Below are 21,205 nucleotides of genomic sequence, written 5' to 3'. Positions count from 1 at the left end.
AGCATAAAAATACATTTAAAGTACCAAAAGTAAAAAGTACTCATTATGCGGCATGGCCCATTTCAGAATAATGTATATTATAATATTGGATTATAATTATTGATTCATTGATGTGTTCATCACTTTAATGTTGCAGCTGGTAAAGGTGGAGCTAATTTGAATTACTTTATATACTGCTGGCTTGTGAATTCCCCCCTTTATCTTATCTTATCTTATCGTAGCCTATAATATATCATTTTATTTATATATTATCTGAATCTGCAAAATAACTAAAGTTATCAAATAAATGTAGCGGAGAAAAAAGTACAATATTTGCCTCTGAATTGTAGTGGAGTAGAAGTATAATGTAGCAGAAAATGGAAATACTCAAGTAAAGTACAATTACCTCAAAATTGTACTTAAGTATAGTACTTGAGTAAATGTACTTACTTACTTTCCTTTACTTGTCAGTTGGTTTGTGGTAGGATATATGAATATGCACTACTAAAGCAGTAGTTGAAGAGGGGACTTGTGTCAGAATATTGTGTCATTCAATACTCCAGCTGATACTGTGCTTACATGGTGCATATTCCTAAATTAATTTGCGTTTAATCAGATGAAATGTAACAGCCCAGCCTACTGGACACAATGAGCCATTTTCACAGAAGACATTTTGACATGTCACAGCAGGAAAGGCACAGGTGTAAATGATAAAATGAATGATGGCTGAATTCCATTTAGCTGCTTCAGTTTCAGGGTCCTGGTATTGTGCGTGCTGGCTCACTGTCATGACTTACTGGGACACTTGAATAGAACAGAGCCCTTGTTAATGTTATTAGTAACACCTGTGCTTTTCCTACTATGGCCAGTCAAAATGTCTGTCTCTATGTGAACATTGTGGTCATATAATGCACAGTTTAAGGACCCAAATGCAGAAGACGAGGAAGCGATATGTGGAGGAGGTAGCAACCGTATTTATTATAAACTGCAAGCAAACACTGGGGAATGTGGGGAGTAAATCCAAACAAATCCGACAGGGAGCAGGCAAAGATACAAAAGTCCACAGTACAGGCAAGGTCCAAGGAACAAAGAATTCATACAAAAGAACTCACAATACAAAATGCCAGGATACTGGACACGGGAACACAGTACAATGAAACATGCACATGACAAGAACAACAACCCGACAATGAACAAAGCAAAAGACCCGACAAAATACACTAGGGTAGGTGAGCCAACGAGACACAGGTGCAAACAATCAAGGAGGGGCCAACAATCAAAACTGGAGGGAAAGCAAACAAGGACAGGAAGTAAAACCACACAACACACAAGGGGAGGAGAATACTACAAAATAAAACAGGAAACAGGACAAAACCTCAAACTATGACAATTGTTGTTTTGCACGTCAGCTGTTCTTCCAAACATGGAGAAAAAATGGCATTCCAAAAAATATCTGAGCAACCTTTTAAAATACACCAACAAACTTCAAATACTGTATTTGTGTGAGTGTCCACATTAACAAAGGGAATATGTTCTGGTGAGGTAACAACATGTGTACGTTACACAGCCAGCTGGCTACATTGCCCAAAATTTGGCCTCAACTTGAACATCATAGAAAAATGAAAAAACACATTTGAATAGAAGCACTTCCCCCAGTGTAATTTACTTTTCTCATAGCAAATAGGCAAAACATAAAATGAATCACCCAACACTACAGTAGATTGGGTTTTTATGTCAAGGTAAACACAACATGTACATCTACAGGGATATACTTCCTCTATGTACAGCAGGTCTAAGGAAATTGCACTGACAGAATGATCAGTAAAAGTTGGCTGGCATAAATATGGTGCATGTTTATGTATTGTGGAAAATATTTTCCTTGATATAGACATATATAGACAATCAAGTTCAATAATCATTCAGGTTGTGTTGCTCAGTGAAAGCACCGGCCTGCTTGTACTGCACCTACATTCCTGTGTAAAGGTGCCCATTGTATGAAGAAACTCTCTGCCTCTCCCGTGCAATGGCACTCCTAAACACTCCGGAGCGCAGAGTGACCTTCCCCTTCCCTGTGTTCCTAGTGCATGAATTAGCTCACTCTTTGGTCGCAAGTAATATGTTTCCTGATTAATACATATAGTGTTGTAACAAAGCCTTTATAAAGCCCAGGAGTCATATCTCTCTGCCCGGATCTTCCTGTTTTAGCTTCTCAAAAACCTTATCCTTATCTTTATATTTATTCAAGGACAGTTGAGGTAATCATGTTTTTGTGTCTTTAACCAGAAGTTTCCTTGTGTAATGGAACCCACACGTGTGTAAAAGTGTAATGGCACAATAATTCATAACCAATCAGAGACTGTCAATGATTTCCGTGTTTTGATTATGGACCAATAGGGAACAACATCCCAACAACCTGCCAGGAGGAGCATGTTTTGAAAATATAAGTGAATGCACAACTGAGCCTGTTCAGTTGCTTCATGAACCAACTCGGTTTTACGTGTATTTTGTTTTGATATTACACTAAAATCTATATTGCATTGGACTCTGTTCAACTCAAGTGTTTTATTGAAGAAGAATTAAACAGTGTGTGACAGGACCTGAACACATCTGGCCCAGCTGAAGGTTTTTTCTCTCACGGTATCACATTACTAGATATCAGCTGTAAATGTTCCTATAGTTGCATCAAAACAAGTTGTCTTTCAGTATTAAGCACAGATGTCACCCCTATAATTAAGTAGTCTCCAAATACTGTCCTAATGTCAGAAATGATTGTAGTTTTTGTAATGAAGAAACTGAGTATATTATTCATTAGCTGTCTGCAAACTGAGACATACTGGAAAGATTTGGACAACCACTTGTCATAGAAACTCAATTATTTTCTTTGAACAATTCCAAACTTAAATTATTCATGGCATGTTATTCAGAGATGCCTCAGTAAAAGGCCAATCTTGAGAAATGTTCTTACAGTGGATTGTTACGCGTACCTCTGCAAACAAAGAGAAACATTAACTCTGAATGTGGGATTTTAACATTATAATATTATAGGGTAGCCAGTTATAGATTGATAGAGGTATTACCTCTGGTCTTAACGTTAAATGCTCTACATGGACATCTTACCATACCTGTATGTTCTCTTCTGTTTCATTGTTTTCTTCTGCGCATGCGCTCTCTGCTGTCGAATCTCTGTGGAAGCTGATAGGTTTAGAGATTCACGTGACTCTACGCCGCCCATTGGTGGGTTTCCGATAAAACAGTCGCTGGCGCGCCATATTCAACGTTTAGTTTCAGAGCAACCTTTCTTTGGACATTAAATTAGTAACGTGTTTGTTTGTTTGTTTTTTTATTTAACTGGTATTTAATTATCTATTACTTTTTATGTTTTTTAATTGCCACGTCATTAATTAAAAATGGACTGTGTGGATTTCCCAAGAGTTCTTCCAAATTCACCGAGGAAAGCACGGGGACAGATTCAGGTTCGTATCTGATTGATGCAACTTAACGTTATTGTATCAATACTATCATACCCTGAAGTAGGTAAACAGGACATAATATGGGCTAACGTTAGGTGCGTATTCAAAGGAATGCTATATGTGTCACTGACTGTCAGCTGTAACGTTTAAGTTAACTTTACTTCCTCAGTCTGACTAATAGCCCCTCCACTGTTGTTTGCAGGTCATCTTTGGACCGATGTTTTCAGGCAAAAGGTGAGTTATTCATTCACAAACATAAAAACAGCAGGTTTCTTTGCAGGTGTAGCTAGCTACTGTTATTGATTTTCACTGTGGAACAACATTGATGTCACAAATTCCGCCCAGACTTGAACATCCCGCCAAATTCCCTGCATTGTTTACCCAGCTCCCATCTATACAATCTATATGAATCATATATTGTAAAGCGTACAGTTGCTATGCAGTATACTTTGTATATTAACACAGTTTAGGACCACTTTATACTGATGTTGCACATTAAAGTAAACAATATTGCATCCTTATGGTGTAGTGAATGCTGTATGAAATTAGTGTGAGAGAGGCACTGTCACATAACTGAACATATAACATTATACATTGTATTTTCCAGCACAAAATCTACAGATGGGTTTCACTAAATAATTGTCATTTACTTTGCAGCACTGAACTGATGCGAAGAGTACGCCGTTTCCAGATAGCCCAGTACAACTGCTTGGTGATCAAATATGCCAAGGACACACGTTATTCTGACACAGGCATGGCCACACATGACAAGTAAGTCCCTTGTTTTAATTTAGTTTTTTATTTATCTAAGTTGTTCACATTTAAAGAAATATATTTGTGTTTGGGGATGTAATGAAATCAAGAGAAAAGGAAGACTTTAAGGTTTTGTAACGCTCATTAGTTTGGGTTAAATTGTGCTACTTAAACAATTTTCCTTCAATAACAAATACAACATGAGGTGGATGGGCTGTTACTGGAAACATGGAAATTATTGTTTGCACATACCTAACTACAAAGATTAAAATAAGTGACAAAAGAAAAATGTGAAGCTCAGGTGGATACACTGAAAGGATATTATCTACAAGTACAGCTGTTAACGCCTTCTCTAAAGACAGCACTTTAATTTTCAACTGGACCAACTCAGGAATCAGTTGCTTTGGAAAATGGGCAGACGGAGAAATACTGTCTGATCTATGATGCCTGAGCAAAACATGACCTCTAGTGGATTCCTGGGTAGATGTAGATTTTCCTGTTAGGCATTCATTTGTTGGACAGCTGCATAAAGCAGGAAAGGGTAGATCAAGCGTGGTAACAAAGCAATACACTTTCCAAAATTAAATTTCTCCCTCTATCCTGTGTATCTTTTTAGAAACACAATGGAAGCTATACCAGCCAACTGTCTGGAAGATGTACGATCTCTGGCATTGCAAGCCTGTGTTATTGGAATTGATGAAGGACAGTTTGTAAGTGTGTGTGTGTGTGTATACTGTATATGTTCCTCTTATTTGCTCTAAACCACTTACTGTTCACCTCCATAGAGACCAGGATGCCTTACTGCACTAGTGAGTGGTGTTAATTTGGCTGGACAAATTCCTCACTAACTAAATCTGTGCTTCTTTTGTGTGTTGTTGTAGTTTCCAGACACAGTGGACTTTTGTGAGGAGATGGCTAATTTAGGAAAGACTGTCATTGTAGCTGCCTTGGATGGAACTTTCCAGAGAAAGGTGAGTATCTGTGTTTGTCACCACATGTCAGTGTGATACTGGCAGACACTCACAGTTCATACAAACGGACACTGTGTGCATGCTGCAGGGGCAGATAGAGCACCACTGTGGGTATAGACACAACAAAATGTCTAAATGTCAAAAAGACAAGATGCACATTTTTTAAGGAAGGACTGAACAATCTGCATGAGCAGCACTATAAAAAACAGTTCAATGTGCTCATTGTTCCACGCTATAATGTCTGTTCTGTCCTTTTTTAAAATGTAATTATACCTCAATCTATTCAGTGGTACTGACTGCTTTTCTGCTGTCTTGTGCATTCTTGTAGCCATTTGGAAACATCCTGAACCTCATCCCTCTAGCAGAGAGCGTAGTGAAGCTCCATGCCGTCTGCATGCAGTGTTACAAAGAAGCTGCCTACACCAAGAGGATAGGAGCTGAGAAGGAGGTGAGGAGGCAAACCTGAGAAAAGTCTTCAATAAGTTGAGCCTACAATTTTATAACCAGTTAACTATTGTTTGTCTGTGCCACAGGTCGAAGTGATCGGTGGAGCTGACAAGTATCAGGCGGTGTGTAGGAAGTGTTATGGAGGTCTGATGGTGGACAAAGAGAACAGTGCTCCTTTCAGGAATGAAACTCCACAACATGTCCTCGTAGGAAAACTCGTGGACTCTGGGATTCCCCGGAAGCTTTTCTCCTCTCTCCACCTCTGAACACAAATAAGACTTGTTGCAGAGAGTAGAAATCCAGGAATCAAATGGTTCTTTTGTTTGTGTCCCTGAAGACTTTGTGTTTGTATTTGGTGTAGTATTCTATATTTTATGTTTTTACTTGATGACAGTGCACCTGATGATAACCCTGAAAATGAACAAACCAATTAACAACTCACTGCCATGGGTTTCATTACATTATCCATCTGCAGTATTCTGTCAAATATAACATTAAATTATTTTTTGATAACCAAAATGTTTACTATGTATAGCAGGTCAGGAATGGCATTAAGTCAAATTTGATTGATTTTTATAATTTCAACATAGGATCTAATTTCTTTAAAGAGGCTATTGGGAAATTCTCCTTTGCTCACACTTACGAAATGTAAATGTTTTGTAACTCGGTGCACACTCGCTGTGTGATACGTAATCCAATGCCCTCACATGCTACAGAGGACCAAAATAACCTGTTTAAATCCTGGCAGGCTCCAAAGCTGTGCAGTCAGCTGGCAGGTTAGAATGGAAAAATATATCCTCCATACTGTATAAAACCTGTATTACTACAGTACATGAACACAACATCATCAATAAGACTGAACATATTGTGCATGATTTTATTCTATAAACAAAAGTAAATAGCTGTTCTGCTTCTGACACCATGACATGAAATTATAACAAGATGAAAGCAGAAAGGCATGTGGCAACTTCACAAGTCAATGGTCAAAAAAAAAAAAAAAAGTACTTGGAAACAATAGAAATCAAGCCAACCAAAAACCTGACCAGTATTTTTATAAAACATTTGTAGGCATCGCAAATCATAAACAAATGATTTTACACAAATCATTCTAGTCTCTTCACATCTAAAACATGGAGCTTGATGGAATATAAGTTAGTCTAATAAAATATCAAGTTATTTAACTGCAAAAATGTCAGTGTGCTACTAAATATACATTAAATCAACATGGCATATCAAATATTAGTCCCTGTGTTACAATTACAATACTATACCTGGGCACATTAAGTCCAAAGGCACAATTTGGAAATTCATTATCAGTTGAGCCAATTCAAGTTGGGTAATTACAAGCTGCAGTCTTCAGCATCAGACAAACTAATTTTAAATGTTCACTGAAGAGCAGATTTAACTGATTTTCCAAAGCATGAAAATCAGCCTTTGCAAAAAAAACAAAACAAAAAAAAAATCACTCAAGCAAAGCAGCAAGGACAGCTGTGATACACAGCTGTTTAACCTAAATATACCTTCAGTATTTAATCACAGCACATTTTATTCACTTTTCTTCTCCAAAAACCCTCTAAAGATTCATTTCTCTCCTTAAGGCACAAATGACAGATCAACAACAGTGTTTTTCATATATTTGGCTTCAGTAGTTATGCACGTGTTTTCTTCTAAAGGACAAGCATAATCAACAATGTCTTTCCACTAGTACAAATGTCTTCAATGTGGTATAACAACGTCATGTTTAATAAATATAACCACATTAAATTTCTGGTTTGTCACTGACAGATCTAAAGTCAGCTCACACCCCTGCAACAATTACCAGTATCTGATCTTATGCCAACTTTTGAGTGTCACTTTAGCTGAGCTAACAGCCAGAACTGGATCGAGACAATGCAGCTGAGGTGTTAAACTGTCACCCACTGTCAGACACAAAGCAAACCAGTAATCTTTCTAAGGACATGTTTCAGGCTGAGATGTTAATCTGTCTTCAATAGTTTAGATTAAGGAGCCTGTAAACAGGAGATAAACATCAGTGTTCAGAAAACTAAATGTCATCAAGACCTTGGAGGAAGAGTGAGCTGAAGAGGAAGCATTGTTGCTGGTAGTTAATAAGTTACTCTTCAGTATGAGGACATGCTCGGTGGATCAACCTGTTCAATAAGTGCAAAGTTATCTACATGCTCCTCCCTCCGGTCTATCTGAATATTAGCTTTAATATAATATAGCTTTAATATAATATGAATATAAGTTTAAAGGGCAACACTGGCTATGAACGTCCAATAATCGCCTCTACAGATTGGCACATGTAATCCATTTTCAAATTTGTTACATCTGCCATTGTCAGACATGGTCAGAAATGGAGGATTTTTATGGTTTCTCATGTCGCTATCAACAACACTTTTTGATTAAAGTGGTCTTAAAAACAGGTGGACCACTGTTCGCTGGTTGCGATGGCGAACACAGGAGCCATTTTACTGAAGCACAAAGATTGCAAAACTTTCTTTCAAGGGTGATTTTATGGTTATATGGCTAACAAACCTAACTGCATAATCTCTACAGAGACCACGTTTTACAAAAAAAAACAATCACGGGGGGGCATATGGCTATATAGTGTTTTTTTCCACTGTACTCCCACAAAATCATTTGTCAATTAATATATCCTAAACTGTTTATAGGTCCTAAATGCACTGAAGGGGAAAAATCCACCAAATAAGAAAAGAAAATCAGGCACATACAGCCATTAAAATGGCAGCTTTGCATAGTGAAATCTATGTACAAATGCACATTCTTAGGTTCCAACATCCTGGGTACATTCTATCTACCGCTCCCCTTCAGGATCAGCCCATTTGAGGTAAAAGTTGCGTCTTTGCACACAGGTCTACGGTCAGATTACCCAATCATCAGCGCTAATCTCAACACTTAGCCCGATGTCTTAAGATCTGACCACAGACCCTTTGGCGTAAACCGCTGTGTCCCTCATCTCTAACTTGCAGTTGCACTGCTCAGGTTCTCAAATCTGATAACACTTGGAAAAGTGTGTTAAATCACATGTAAAACCACATCAATATGATATAGCTCTGGGTCTGTGCAGTGCAACTACAAGTCCACCAACAGATGACCTGGAACACCACCTCGTCCATGTGACCTCCCTTTGTCTCAGTAGCTGGGAGGCTGGTAGCCGGCGTCTCCTTGCGGCTGGGGGTTCGGGGTGAAGGGAGGCTGCTGGTGCATGTCGGGCACACTGCTGGGATAGGCTGTGTAAGTGGTAGGGGTGTAGGTAGTGGGGTTGTAGGCGGTGGGGGCATAGGTTGGTGGGTAGGGAGTGTGGTGATCTGGTGGCGGCTCCGTGTAGGTTGGGATTGTAACTTCATTAACGCCACGGCGGAAACGACCCAGGGCAAAGTAGGTCAGGATTCCCTGCGTAGTAAAATAAAAATGTCAAGGTTATTACAGTTACTTTGAAGACTTTTCCAGTATTTCAATAAATCACTGACTTTACAATATTGCTGAGGATGTTCCAAAGCATACTTTCTGTATTTTTCTCACCTGCTAACTGAACTGGTTTCACCTCATACCAGTGTGAAATTAAACTTGCTTAAGACAAGTAATCCATCACAATGACAATGCATTACATTATCGCTACATTACTGATGTGTGGTAATGCAGTTAAATTGTTGGGTTTGCCTTGATAAGTCTTCTGAATGATGCAGTCAGGTGATGGTGGGAAGCTCCAACACATTAAAAGCCATCTAAAGAACACCCTTGCTATTATAAGCTGTGCTGTCAGAAGTCCAGAAGACAAAAAATAAGCAAATGTTGGGTGTTTGCTTAGCTATTATTGTATCATGTTTAATGCAAGAGTTACATAAGATGGGAAGTCTGCGTGAGATCAACCTCATTATAGTTTCTAGAAATAAAATGTTTGCTGTTCAGCAGCTGTCAAATGTCAAAGGTTCCCACCAGTACTTGAACGCACCAACCTGGAGGACTTTTACAAACAATATGTGACTTCATTTGTATGTATGTACCATACTGGTATGAACTGAAGCCAGTGGCTGCCTTAAAGGAATATTTGGACATTTTGGGAAATATGCTTATTAGCTTTCTTGCCGAGAGTTAGATGAGAAGATCGACACCACTCTTATTAACGTCTGTTGAATATGAAGCTACAGCCTGCAGCTAGTTGGCTTAGATTAGCATAAAAATTGGCAACAGGGAAACAGCTACCCTGGCTCTGTCCAAAGATAATAAAATCCGCCAATCAGCACCTCTAAATTAACACGTTATATCGTGTTTGTGGTGTACAAAAGTCAAACTGTAAAAATGACCAGTTGTGGAGTAGGGGAAATCACTGCGCCTGGCCAATAAATAGTCCCGCACATAACCCCCCATAAAATCTATATGTGAAACTAATCTAATCTTCTCCTGCCAGTAGATTCAGATTTAACAGACAAACAGGAGTAGTATCGATCTTCTCATCTAATGCTTGGCATGAAAGCAAATAAGTTTTGCTTTTATATATAGGAAGAATATATTAGTCAATATAAAAAGCTATAATATTCTTTCAGAAATAAAATATGTAGAAACACAGTATGGTTCTTTAACTTTATTAGCAATAGCACCAGTAATCAGTAATCTGTAACGTGGTAGACTTTTGTCTGGCCAACAATTATCTTGTTAGTCTTCTTACTCAAACCAGAGGTCAGTGGCAAAGAAAGAGGCTAAGATCTGAGCTGTTTGCAATGAAAAGAACACAACAGCAGTCCCGCTCACCCAGGTGGCGATAGAGAAGAATGAGAAGGCCACAGTGGCTCGTGCAGCGTCCTCGGGGACAGCGCGGACATCATGAGTGCGACCCCAATTACTGGCCAACAGGCAGAAACACACAAACCACAGGAAGGTCCACAGCCCTAGAAAACATACAGAGACACAGATGCACAAACACACACACACACAGATATAAATGATTGTTTTCACTGCATGAAAAGATTTCAAAAAAGTGCTCAGCTGACAACCCTGATATGAAAAGTAAATTCCTGTGAAAAACATACAAAAGAACAAAAACAACATCTAAAGAATAATAAGGGCTCTCCTTTTGCCATCTGCTCAAATGACCACAAGCTGTTTTTCAAACTAACACTTCTTTGTTTCCTTGAAGAATGGCTGACTGTGAACTGTGTCATGTACAGCTGATGAATGTTTAATTGAATCAAAATCTGTGATGTCATCCTCCCCGCCTCCACCCTGCTGCTCACTCATCATCTACTGTGTGCAACGATGAATGATACATGCTGTGTTATGTAAAAAAAAACAAAAAACAAAAAAAAAACAGGCAGCGGTCTGTGCCACATTACTCAGTGGCTGAGACTAAAAGGGAAGGACTGAGAAGGGGAGATAACCACTTAGAGTACAATTAATAATGCAGTGGTAAAAATAAAATACTAAATAAATTAATAATCACTACACTACTTCCAATTATCATCTTCAAAACAACCTAATACACTAATATAATAGTTATTTATTTAATTTATTATAAATCACAAATAAAAAGGTGAGTGTCCTGAGAAGGGAGTTTACCCTCCACTATCTCTACAAATGCCAATCACTGGACACTTTTTACACAAAGCACATTTCAGTACTATCATTCAATTGTATTATTTCTGTGCAAATAACCATTTTTGTTTCAGATCTAGGCATCTCATTCAACTTTCAAGGTCACTTTAAAGCAGCATTAACTGATGTTTTTGGCCATAGGGGACAGTTGAACAAGGTGTAAACAACACTGACATATTATCACCTTATAAAGTTGATATGGTGAACGTGTTAGCAAACAGTTACTTATTTTAACATGAGATACAGAGCAACATTAGATTTCATTTGTGTGTCCACCAGACATATGTTAAGCAATGCAGGTATAGCACATTTCAACAACAAGGCAATTCTTTACATAAAACATAAAAGCAACATAGGGCAATATAAAAAGACATTTAAATAAAAGATAAGATAAAACAGGGAGTAAGAGTTCATTATTTTGGTTAGTCCAATATTCACTCTCTTTTAGCTCTGTATTTGCAGCTGCCTGCTGCAGCTGGAAAGGAGATTGATGAGAGCGGTGAGAGTGAACCAAAACAGTAAAGTTGTGGGCCGTAAAGCCAAAACAATGAGCTGAAAGAAGCTAAAACACTCTGTAGGGCTGAGGTGAACTACAGAGTAGAGTGATAATTCTCTGTGGGTTCATCCCCATTTGATCCAATGTTAATATAAAAATATTGATTAGTGCAGCTTTAAAGTAAAGAAAAGAAACAAAGAAATCGCTTTAACGCTCCTGTTCACCTGAGAATCCCAGGTCTGCCATGACAGCATACTTCCTTTCCTGTGCGTTGCTCATAAAAGGCAAGTAAACATCCAACACCAGGAAGCCCACACATGCCAGGAAGGCAATCACCCCGATGCCAACAGCATAATGACATGCCGAGTCATTCTGGTTGAAGATGCACTTTGCCTCGGCACTGTGGGGAGAGTTGATGTATCCCTCTGTTGTGATGCAACCGAACACCACTATGGCGAATATCTACATTGAAACAGAGAAAAGAAGAAGGTGGCCTTCAATGATTTGCAAAGACACAAGAAGAAACGGTCTTTTTAAAAAGGAACATACCGCTGGCTTTTCAAGTTAACCCATTAGCTTCACATTGCATACTTTACATTACTGCTGACCATTTTAAGAAGCAAAGTTAAACGTTTTGAGACTGATTTCCTACCTTTCCTAGGTTTCAGTTAAGTTTCAGATCAAGTACAGTATGAAAATCTACTAGCATAGACTTAAAAATATGTAATCCACTATATCTTTGTCTTATGAAAATTCATTCAAGAACAGGGACCATTTGGAAAACACTTTCTTGGTGGTGCATTCATAGAAACTCTGGACATCTGGTATTTGGGCCTGCTTCCAAAAAGCACTGCAATCAGGAGCTCTGCTGTCACAAAATCAACCACAGAAGAAAATAAACAACTGGGTTTTTTTCATTATAGAGCTTACTGTTAAGCAGCAAACTTTCAAATATCAGGAGTTTCTTGAACGCCCCGACAAGAAAGAGTACAACTCATCATCACGTGGCAGTATCAGCAAACATCCTTAGGTTTAGCTTGTGTCTACTGAAAGCAATATTTCCAGAAGAGATGTCTAGGCTAAATTCATCAGACTAAAATGACATAACAAAGAAAATCACAAGAACCTGTATCCATTTCTACTTCTAGAAACAAACAACTAACAAATTGGCCAAAACATGTAATTATTAATAAAACATAGTGATGTTACTGTGTCATCATAAACAGTCTCTTTTCTTATTGCTGACTATTGCTGAGATACCCCCACCCCCCAGCTCTTGTGCTCATCGTGTGTTTATAAAGTGTCGATTGCAAACTGCTGCCTGGTCCCTCTGTCCGTCCCGTGGTCTGTTGCTGTCTGCTCTGGTTACCCACCTAACCATGTGACCTACTTCTGAGTGCAGCTGCCTGCCATGTGACTCCAGAGATGCCACCGACTCCCTAACAACACTCATAATGAGATGAGGTGAGAGGGCAGAGAGAAAAATAGGCCACAATCTCGCTGATGGGCTGAGACAAAAAGTACCGAAAACTACAGAAGACAGAGACATTAGGGAAGTGAATGCGGGGAGTTCCAAAACACAAGACAAAAGCGAGACAGAGGAATCGTTAGTGGAGCAGTCGGATGTGTCTGTACATAATTGGACAGATGGAAGGTGTTTGTGTGTTGAGTGACAGATGTCAAAAACATACCCAAATGTCCCATATGTACATACATTGTATTCTTTTGGGGCCTGTTGCTCATTATTTAGCATTAATATGCTGGAAATATACTGTTTCAATGAAGTATTTAACAGTCAGGGTCACTAAAGAATACGAACTGATTTTCATCATTCTGGCATTTCAGAGAAGGTACAGTGATGTGATTCAACACCTTAAATGACCAAGAGTCACTGTATGCAGCCTTTCCTTGTTCTAGGAGCAGGTGTGGTGCATTATGGGATCTGTAGGCAGTTACAGAGCGAACAATCCTATCCTTAGGTGCTGGCTCACTTAAGTAATATTAAGATCACCAGAGATACAGGTTGATCTAGCCAGTGTGAATTTGAGATGAGTTGAGCACAGCTGCACTAAGTGCGTGTGTGTGTGTGTGTGTGTGTGTGTGTGTGTGTGTGTGTGTGTGTGTGTGTTTGAGAGGGAGATCAGTGGCACACATTCACCATGAGTAAAAGAGAGGTTCAATGGGGGAGAGGTATCACCTTACCTGCCTTATCAGCCCCTGTTTACCAGTGACACACACATAATCTCTCTCTCTCTCACACACACACACAGCTTCCCAAACACTCAGCAGTTGAGGGCACATTCTGTCCTCAGTCCTCATCTACCAAGCTGGATACGCTACACTATCCAGGTGAAGCTGTGTTTTCCTCACCCTGCATGTGCATGAGCTGAAGGCCTAACAAATAGTTTTCGCTTCATGAACCATGTAAATATAAATCAACCGTTGTCTCGGTGATCCCAGATATGAGTCTGTAAGGACATGAAAGCAGTTGTGTCCAATAAAACTCCCTCTAAATGAGGATCCAAAAGTTCCTTTTGGACTTTCCAGATCAGTGTCCTAACGACCAAAACAAATCTGTGCCACAAGATTTGCCTAGCAACAGGTGATCAGCATCTACCAACTTTCCCTGGTATTTGAATTCCCCTCTCACCATTTGTCTGCGTAACCTCTTTATGATAACGTCTAATAATATTATAATATTTTATCCATTTAAAAACATGAAACATTGTAGAAGAAGGCAATTTCTTATAATGTGGCTTTAGACGTTACATGACTGTAATCTTCTTTTAGGTAATTGTACAGCTGTTGTGTTAGAGACTACAGAGACTACTAACAGATGAAGATGATCATACATGTTACATTTAGTTGATTTAGTTTACTTAGGTGTTTTGCTTCCAGAAGTGGACGTCTCAGTGCGTCTGACACTTTTCTTTCTTTTGTCCTCTGACAACAGCAGTGTTGACCTGTGCTGTCGCCGAGCTGCTGTCTCTCTCTCTGTCTCACTCTCTCTCTCTCTCTCTCTCTCTCTCACACACACACACACACACACCAGCTGCGTGCAACATGACGCCCCGTGGAGACGCTGCACATAGTAGCCTGTTGTTCTGGCCAACACAAATAAAGATATATTATCCGCAGAGGCGGTTTACGGGCTCCGGGCCAGGCGCACCTGCTCACAGACCGTGTTACATGGCATTCGTGTCTCTTCTGGACCTGACACGCATTGTTAAAACATAAACTCCTACATCCACTCACCCAGCTGAGCAGCCGCACGATGGTTTGAGGTTGTCGGACAAACTTGTAGAAGTCGAAGCCTCCACCTGCGAGCGAAGCCCCGTACGCACTTGCACCGCCCGTCTCCTCCATGTCTCTCGAAACGACTACCACTTTCTGCCGTACTGCTCCACTTGACGAAGACGAGAGCCACCCAGAGGGGCTGCGCTGTCCTGCTGCGCGTCAGAGGGGCGGAGTTGACCGCTTAGGAACCCGGAAAGATGATCACGTGTGTGACTGCTGCTGTCATTATTTTACCACAAATACTTTAGAGATAGATAATCTAATCATTCACACTCAGAAAAGACGTGACAGCACAGATCATTATGAGGAGCTGTTTATTTAGCCACAACAAAGAGTTTCCCCTCGGGGATCAATAAGGTACTTCTGATTTCTGTTTACAGAGCAAACAGTTTGAACCTTCAGGACTCCTCAACTGGTTCATCTTGTTGATCAACTGGTCCCTTAATTTGGGACCATTCATCTACAGAGGCGTTAGATGCCTGAGGAGAGAACAGACAGATGAGCAGGAGAGTTTGACTGCTTGCTTCATGTTTAAGTAACTGATTGGTTGATTGATTTCATGAATTTATTGGATCTCACCTGATCAAATTCACCACTTCTGGCTGTCTTCACCACATCTGCATCCTCATCGTACTCTGACAAATCCTGAAAGGAGAGATACTTGAAGAGCTATGCATCACAGTTAAGTATTTATCCTAATGGAGATAAAACAGTGTGTGATCATGAATGTTCATGATCATGAATGAGAGTGAATGAATGGGTGAAGTGAACAGCCTTTGAATGATGGTGATACAGAAATATTGACTAACCAGCTCGCCCTCATATGCAGCTGCCATTCGCTCCATCTCCAAGCTCCACCTGAGAGGAGAGAAGGCCAGTTGTCACATACACAGCTGTCTTGAGGCAGGCCAAGTTTGTTAAAGGTGCAGCTTAAGCTAATCTAAAAAGCTGTAAACCACACCATCAAATGAATGTAATACAGGCCTAACTACACATAGTGCTGTAGCTACTAATGAGCACTCCAAGGTCATTGGCAGTGTTGTTTCTGGGAATGTTGAGCTTTCAACAACCTGATGAGGAGTGTTACAATTACACCCAAATTAAACATGATGAAGTTTTAAAGACGGATACAGAGATTTCTTTTGACTCATCAAATTTAAATGTGACTTCTTCTGGCAAAAAGATGATAAAGCAAGAGAAATTGAATATTTGTCCACCAGAAAAATAAATCCTGGGCATTAAGCATTTACATCATCGTGTAGTAAGATAAAAGTCACTAAAAACATAATTGTTAACAGTTAAACAATTAAAATGTCAAAAAAAGTCTAATAATCTATAGTCTCTCATTTTTTTTATTGATTACATTTCCCCCCAACACACATATTTACATGTTTAACTGCTCACTGAGAGGACAGTGTTACGAGAGAACAGCTGACACTGCAATACATTTCATATTCAAGCCAAGGAATGACTAAGCAAGTATTAATGATCCTGTTTTAAGACAGCTGGACATCTGCTGTCACTATTCATCATCTTTATTGTGAAACTGTGACCAGTTGTTTTTAAGTGATTCTTTAATATGTAACAAGAGTCCTTATTTGGAGCTATAAGAAAACTAGGTATTGTTCCTGTTGCAAGGTGTAATGTGTAGCGTTTGAACATATGGTATATCATTACTATGTTAATTCATGTGTGACCATGAACAAACAAGACTATAGATGAACCAGATTTTACATTATTTGTTGCTTTTTTTCAACCTTTGCATGCTGTATTGCTTGTATAGCACACAACAGGGACACAGGAGTAGCATCTGACATTTGTTTCTTTTAAGTGCAGATGGTGGATTAACTGCCAGCATGTTATTCTTCCTCAGTAAAAGAAAAAAGAAGAACTGACTGAGGATCAAGTAGCACAGTTCTCTTCAGAAGAGGAAGAAAACAGCTTCATGGGAAATGTAGTCATCATTTTTCAAGGTATCAGAATTAAACAGAGAAATAACTCACAGAGACTTCTGTCCGTACTGCTTTCGCCCTGAAAGAAGATTAAAAACATTAATTCACAGTAGCAATGATGAGGAAGGCACACCAGATAAAAACAGGACTCAGGAAACATTGTGAACTCACTGAACACCACTCCGATCCAACAACAAACGAAGACCAGGAGAAGCACGACTGTGAAACATCCAAACACAACTGCCACCACCAAGACGGGGAGACGATTCAGCACTTGAGGAGCAGGAAGATGGAGAAGACATGAAACCACCTATCACCAGGATGTTTTTACTTAAATCAACAGTAGTGGATAAACTGTACCTTCTTTATCCAAATACTGCCTCTTGCTGCTTATGGCGGTGGTGCTGTCATAGCTGTCTGATACTTCACAGTGGTACGTCCCAGCGCTGCTCCTCCCTACAGACAGCAGGAGTTTAGACTGTTCTGGAGGCTGGTTGACCACATTGTAGAAGCTTCCTCTGCCATGTAGAAGGGTGTTGTTGAGGAACCACTGGTACCGTGGAAGAGATCCCTTCACCACCTTGCAGTAGAACCTCAGGCTGATCACAGCATAGTTTTCGCCAATGTCATATTCGTAATGCATCATCACAGGCCCACCAACCGGGACTGTTGGATATATTGTGGATCGAAAAGAGACATCATGGACAAACGGATTTAAATGGATTTAAATGGATTTAAAAAGGTAGTGTGTACCACAGTTTTATGTCAGCAGTTTCAAACAATGCACATACCAACTTCTAGGGGAATCCTTTTACTGTATGCGATCCGGTCTCCATTGTTTGCCTGGCACTGGAGCCATCCCAAGTGCTGGCCCAAGACCAATGGAACCTTAAATGTGGCGTTTCTCTCTTCAACCGTCGTATTGGCAAGCAATTCTGTTCTGTTCCTGTATAGTGCAAAGGTGACAGGCGGAGTCCCTCTCATTGAGTGACAGGTGACCACGGCAGAATAGCTGTGGGAATCCTTTTTTAACACGGTGAAGGAGATGTCAGGGTTTGACACCACGCCTGAGGGAACAGGGTGTAGGAGAATGTTATTTTGTTTAAAGAAACCATGTCACATCTATAAAATTTGAGCCTGAGAGTTTATTCACAACAGATGACGGCCAACCTTTGACTGTGATTACAACTTCAGAGCTGTTGGCGGTGAAGACTGTTTTGTTGAAGTGGTTGGTGGCGATACACATGTAGGAGCCGCTGTCTTTAGAAGTAGTTCTGAGGGCGACACAGATAATCATTTCAGTAACTTTCCTTTTACTTGTTCAGTTAAAAATGAGCATGCTCAGTGGCCTCAATTACAAAGAAGTTCTTTCTCAGACAGTGTTGGACAGATGTTTGGTGGGGGACATGAGTCATATTTGCTTAATCAAGAAATGCAGTAAGGTTGCACTTTCCAGCATTATACCTATTTTTAGTACGTGTCGATATTTAGTATGTCTTTTTAGTGCAACTACTTTTGTTTTTCATTTCAGCAAGTTCCAGTACATAACTATGATTCTCCATATAAACAATTTACAATTCTCTCTTTGTTTTTCTAATGAACGTAAAACAACAAATTGTAATTATTAGATTTCTGTTTGTCTACAAATGAAATAAATGAGATAGCTACAACATGTTAATTAGTGAGCTTTAGAGGTACTGGTAGCTGTATTTTTTAACTTTGGACAGAGCCAGGCTGGCTGCTTTCCCATGTCTTTATGCTAAGCTAAGCTAATTGCCTCTTATGCAGCGTTCCTGTCATATTGTTTAAACCATACTTACAAGCAGCCAAGTGGGAAAAAACGCTCATGTCAGCCTCTAACTTGTAATTTCTTGAAATTTCTGACACCAATGATATCTCCCACTTGGTGAAAAGAACTACAGACATGTCAACAAACTGTTGGCAGAATAGCTGCTATTAATTAGCAATTAAGCTATCATCCATGCAGTACCTACCACCCAGAATCACCACTGCAACCACCTAGCAACATCCCACCAACCACTTGGCAACCACCCTAAATGGCCCAAGTTTTATAATAACCAAGTAAACCATTCAACTGCTCACAACACCATAGCAACCACCTAGTAATGCAGTAGCAGCTGTCAAGAGACAATCTCAATGAGATTCCACTGACCTGTTGATCAAGAGACGGTTATCTGCAACATAGTGGAGAGGAGACTGAGAGACAAGCCGACCATTCAGCAGCCACTTGTAGGAGACATGATTTCCAGCGGCAAGTTGACAGCGCAGCTCCAGTGTCTTCCCCTCAAAGAACTTCACTGGTCCTGAATAGACGTCAACGTGTGCACCTTCCACTGGTTCTGCAGGACAGACATAGCAACAGATTGAGATCCTGGTCTTATTTCAAACCAACAATAATTAATATTTGAAAAATTGGGAAATAAAGATCCACTGATTTCTAAAGTTGAGCTCCTGATTTCAAAGGAGAGTCATTTTCTTCAAGTTTTTATGGTCTGTTGTATAATTTTTTTGTCTTGGTTTTACAGGTGACCATGTCTATTAGCGTAACAACTCCTAACTAGTCTAGTTTACTTACCAAGAAACCTTGTGATGGTGTCCTAACGTGATTTTACAGTTTTTTTTAACCATGCTAGCAAAGTGGCTCTATGCATGGCAATGTTGTTCTGTCAGTCAGTCTGTCTGCCAGCCCAGCACTGAAGTATTTCAACAATTATTGGATGGACTGTCATGAAATGTTGTACAAAAATTCATGGTCCCCAGAGGATGAATCTGTCTGACATTGGTGATCTCGTGACAGTAACTCTAGCGCCACCACAAGGTGGACATTTTTGGTTTTGAGTTATATATCTTGACAACTATTTGATAGATTGTTGTGAAATTTGCTACATATATCCCATGAACTTCAGCTGTATTTGGTTACAGTGTGAATTAGCACGTTATCATGCTAAAATGCTAAACTTAGATGTTTTTCAAGAGAGACTTGGCCAAGAAGGCAGCTTAGAGCAAAATCAGTGAAATAGTAATAAATGTAACACAGACAACATAAACAGAAAACAAGCTAAATGTCACGCACTGTCATAAATCAATATCCACTGAAGATGCACACCTTACACTGTACAATAACATGCCCACTGAGAAATGTGTTTCTCATTGTGTTGAGCTTTTACAAACATACATGCCACTGAATTCTCTATGTTACTGCTACAGGGAAGCCATGTGCATATTATATACTATATATCACTGGTAATAAAGAGACTCACCAACAACCCTCAGATAGTGTGTGTTGCTGACAGTGGGCTCTATGTTAGAGTTGTTCTGCCCTTTGGCCACACACTCCAGGTTTCCTTCATGGGAATGTTTGATTGCCAAGGGGAAGGATGCAAGCACTCCGTCCATGTAGGTGTATTCGCCCAACAACTTTTTACGGTTACCCTCCCTAGAAAAGGTTGATAATTAGAGGGATCTTCTATCATTACTTTTACACTTTAATGCAGTGGTTAGATTTAATGTGAACAAATACTCACTTGAATAACTGCAGCAGGATAGACTCATTCTTTGGGTAGGTCCCCAGTTCACAATGAAGATCTACGGCCGTTTTCAGCAAAGCCTCCGAAGGGCCAAACAGTCGTGGACGCCCCAGAATTAACTGACCTATCAAAAATAAAACAAAACTGCAAATGCACTCAACAGAAAGAATCATGAGCTACACACACTAACACACACTCAAACAATACAACTGACTTACTGCTCTCCTTGCTACAGTAGCACAACCCTGTAGAGAGGACAAAGAAATCAAATAGTTCACAAGAGCTTTCAACTGTTAAAGTTTACTGCAGTGCAGATTGTGTTGATTAGCTTACCCAGAATGACCACAAAGAGGGAAGCAAACATTCTTGAAGAAAACTATATACTGTATAATATGATTACGCTACGCTGTGTGATGAAGGAGTTTTGACAGTTTAGAATGGAGGGTTGAAGCACCTTGGGTGAAAAAATACAACATGTGCAAATAGCTGATAGTGTTACACTACGCCTCCCCACCATACCCTCCCTCTCTGTAACATCACAAGATGAAGTCATTCACTCAATGGTGTTATGTTATATTTTGAAAAATGTGAATATCAAAACAACATAAGTCAGATGCATTGAGAAGTAGAGGTGAAAGTGTAATCAAGCATCATTTTTTCATTGGTTTAATTGAAAAAA

At 39.6% G+C, this 21,205-nt stretch overlaps 3 protein-coding genes across 5 annotated transcripts; 1 reads left to right on the top strand and 2 right to left on the bottom strand.

Moving 5' to 3' along the window:
• The first annotated feature begins 3,209 nt into the window (after positions 1–3,209).
• On the top strand, positions 3,210–6,061 carry tk1 (thymidine kinase 1, soluble). 2 transcript variants are annotated; one of them, XM_044191402.1, is made up of 7 exons: positions 3,210–3,452; positions 3,652–3,683; positions 4,107–4,220; positions 4,819–4,918; positions 5,084–5,173; positions 5,502–5,621; positions 5,707–6,061. In XM_044191402.1, exons 1-7 carry the CDS (start codon positions 3,387–3,389, stop codon positions 5,884–5,886), a joined length of 702 nt encoding a protein of 233 aa, XP_044047337.1. In that variant the 5' UTR covers positions 3,210–3,386; the 3' UTR covers positions 5,887–6,061. The 2 variants fall into 2 exon arrangements, with proteins under 2 accessions (XP_044047337.1, XP_044047338.1); XM_044191403.1 differs by having other exon boundaries at positions 3,213–3,452; positions 4,819–4,912.
• Positions 6,062–6,483: 422 nt separating this feature from the next.
• On the bottom strand, positions 6,484–15,243 carry syngr2b (synaptogyrin 2b). The gene is made up of 4 exons (XM_044191401.1): positions 14,985–15,243; positions 11,954–12,191; positions 10,394–10,530; positions 6,484–9,037 (listed from the first exon to the last, which is right to left on the bottom strand). Exons 1-4 carry the CDS (start codon positions 15,093–15,095, stop codon positions 8,777–8,779), a joined length of 747 nt encoding a protein of 248 aa, XP_044047336.1. The 5' UTR covers positions 15,096–15,243; the 3' UTR covers positions 6,484–8,776.
• An 80-nt stretch (positions 15,244–15,323) lies between these two features.
• On the bottom strand, positions 15,324–21,150 carry si:dkey-93h22.7 (Fc receptor-like protein 3). Of its 2 annotated transcripts, none has more exons than XM_044191394.1 (13): positions 20,860–21,150; positions 20,745–20,771; positions 20,524–20,650; positions 20,260–20,435; positions 19,152–19,338; positions 18,149–18,252; positions 17,770–18,045; positions 17,339–17,644; positions 17,150–17,251; positions 17,030–17,057; positions 15,836–15,884; positions 15,606–15,671; positions 15,324–15,505 (listed from the first exon to the last, which is right to left on the bottom strand). In XM_044191394.1, exons 1-13 carry the CDS (start codon positions 20,888–20,890, stop codon positions 15,425–15,427), a joined length of 1,560 nt encoding a protein of 519 aa, XP_044047329.1. In that variant the 5' UTR covers positions 20,891–21,150; the 3' UTR covers positions 15,324–15,424. The 2 variants fall into 2 exon arrangements, with proteins under 2 accessions (XP_044047329.1, XP_044047330.1); XM_044191395.1 differs by having other exon boundaries at positions 20,524–20,670; positions 20,860–21,146.
• Positions 21,151–21,205: the final 55 nt, after the last annotated feature.

This window comes from Siniperca chuatsi, linkage group LG3, assembly GCF_020085105.1.
Source record: "Siniperca chuatsi isolate FFG_IHB_CAS linkage group LG3, ASM2008510v1, whole genome shotgun sequence".
Lineage (NCBI taxonomy): Eukaryota > Metazoa > Chordata > Actinopteri > Centrarchiformes > Sinipercidae > Siniperca > Siniperca chuatsi.
Note: the sequence above shows the minus strand (reverse complement) of the source record. Positions and strands in the feature narration are given on the sequence as shown.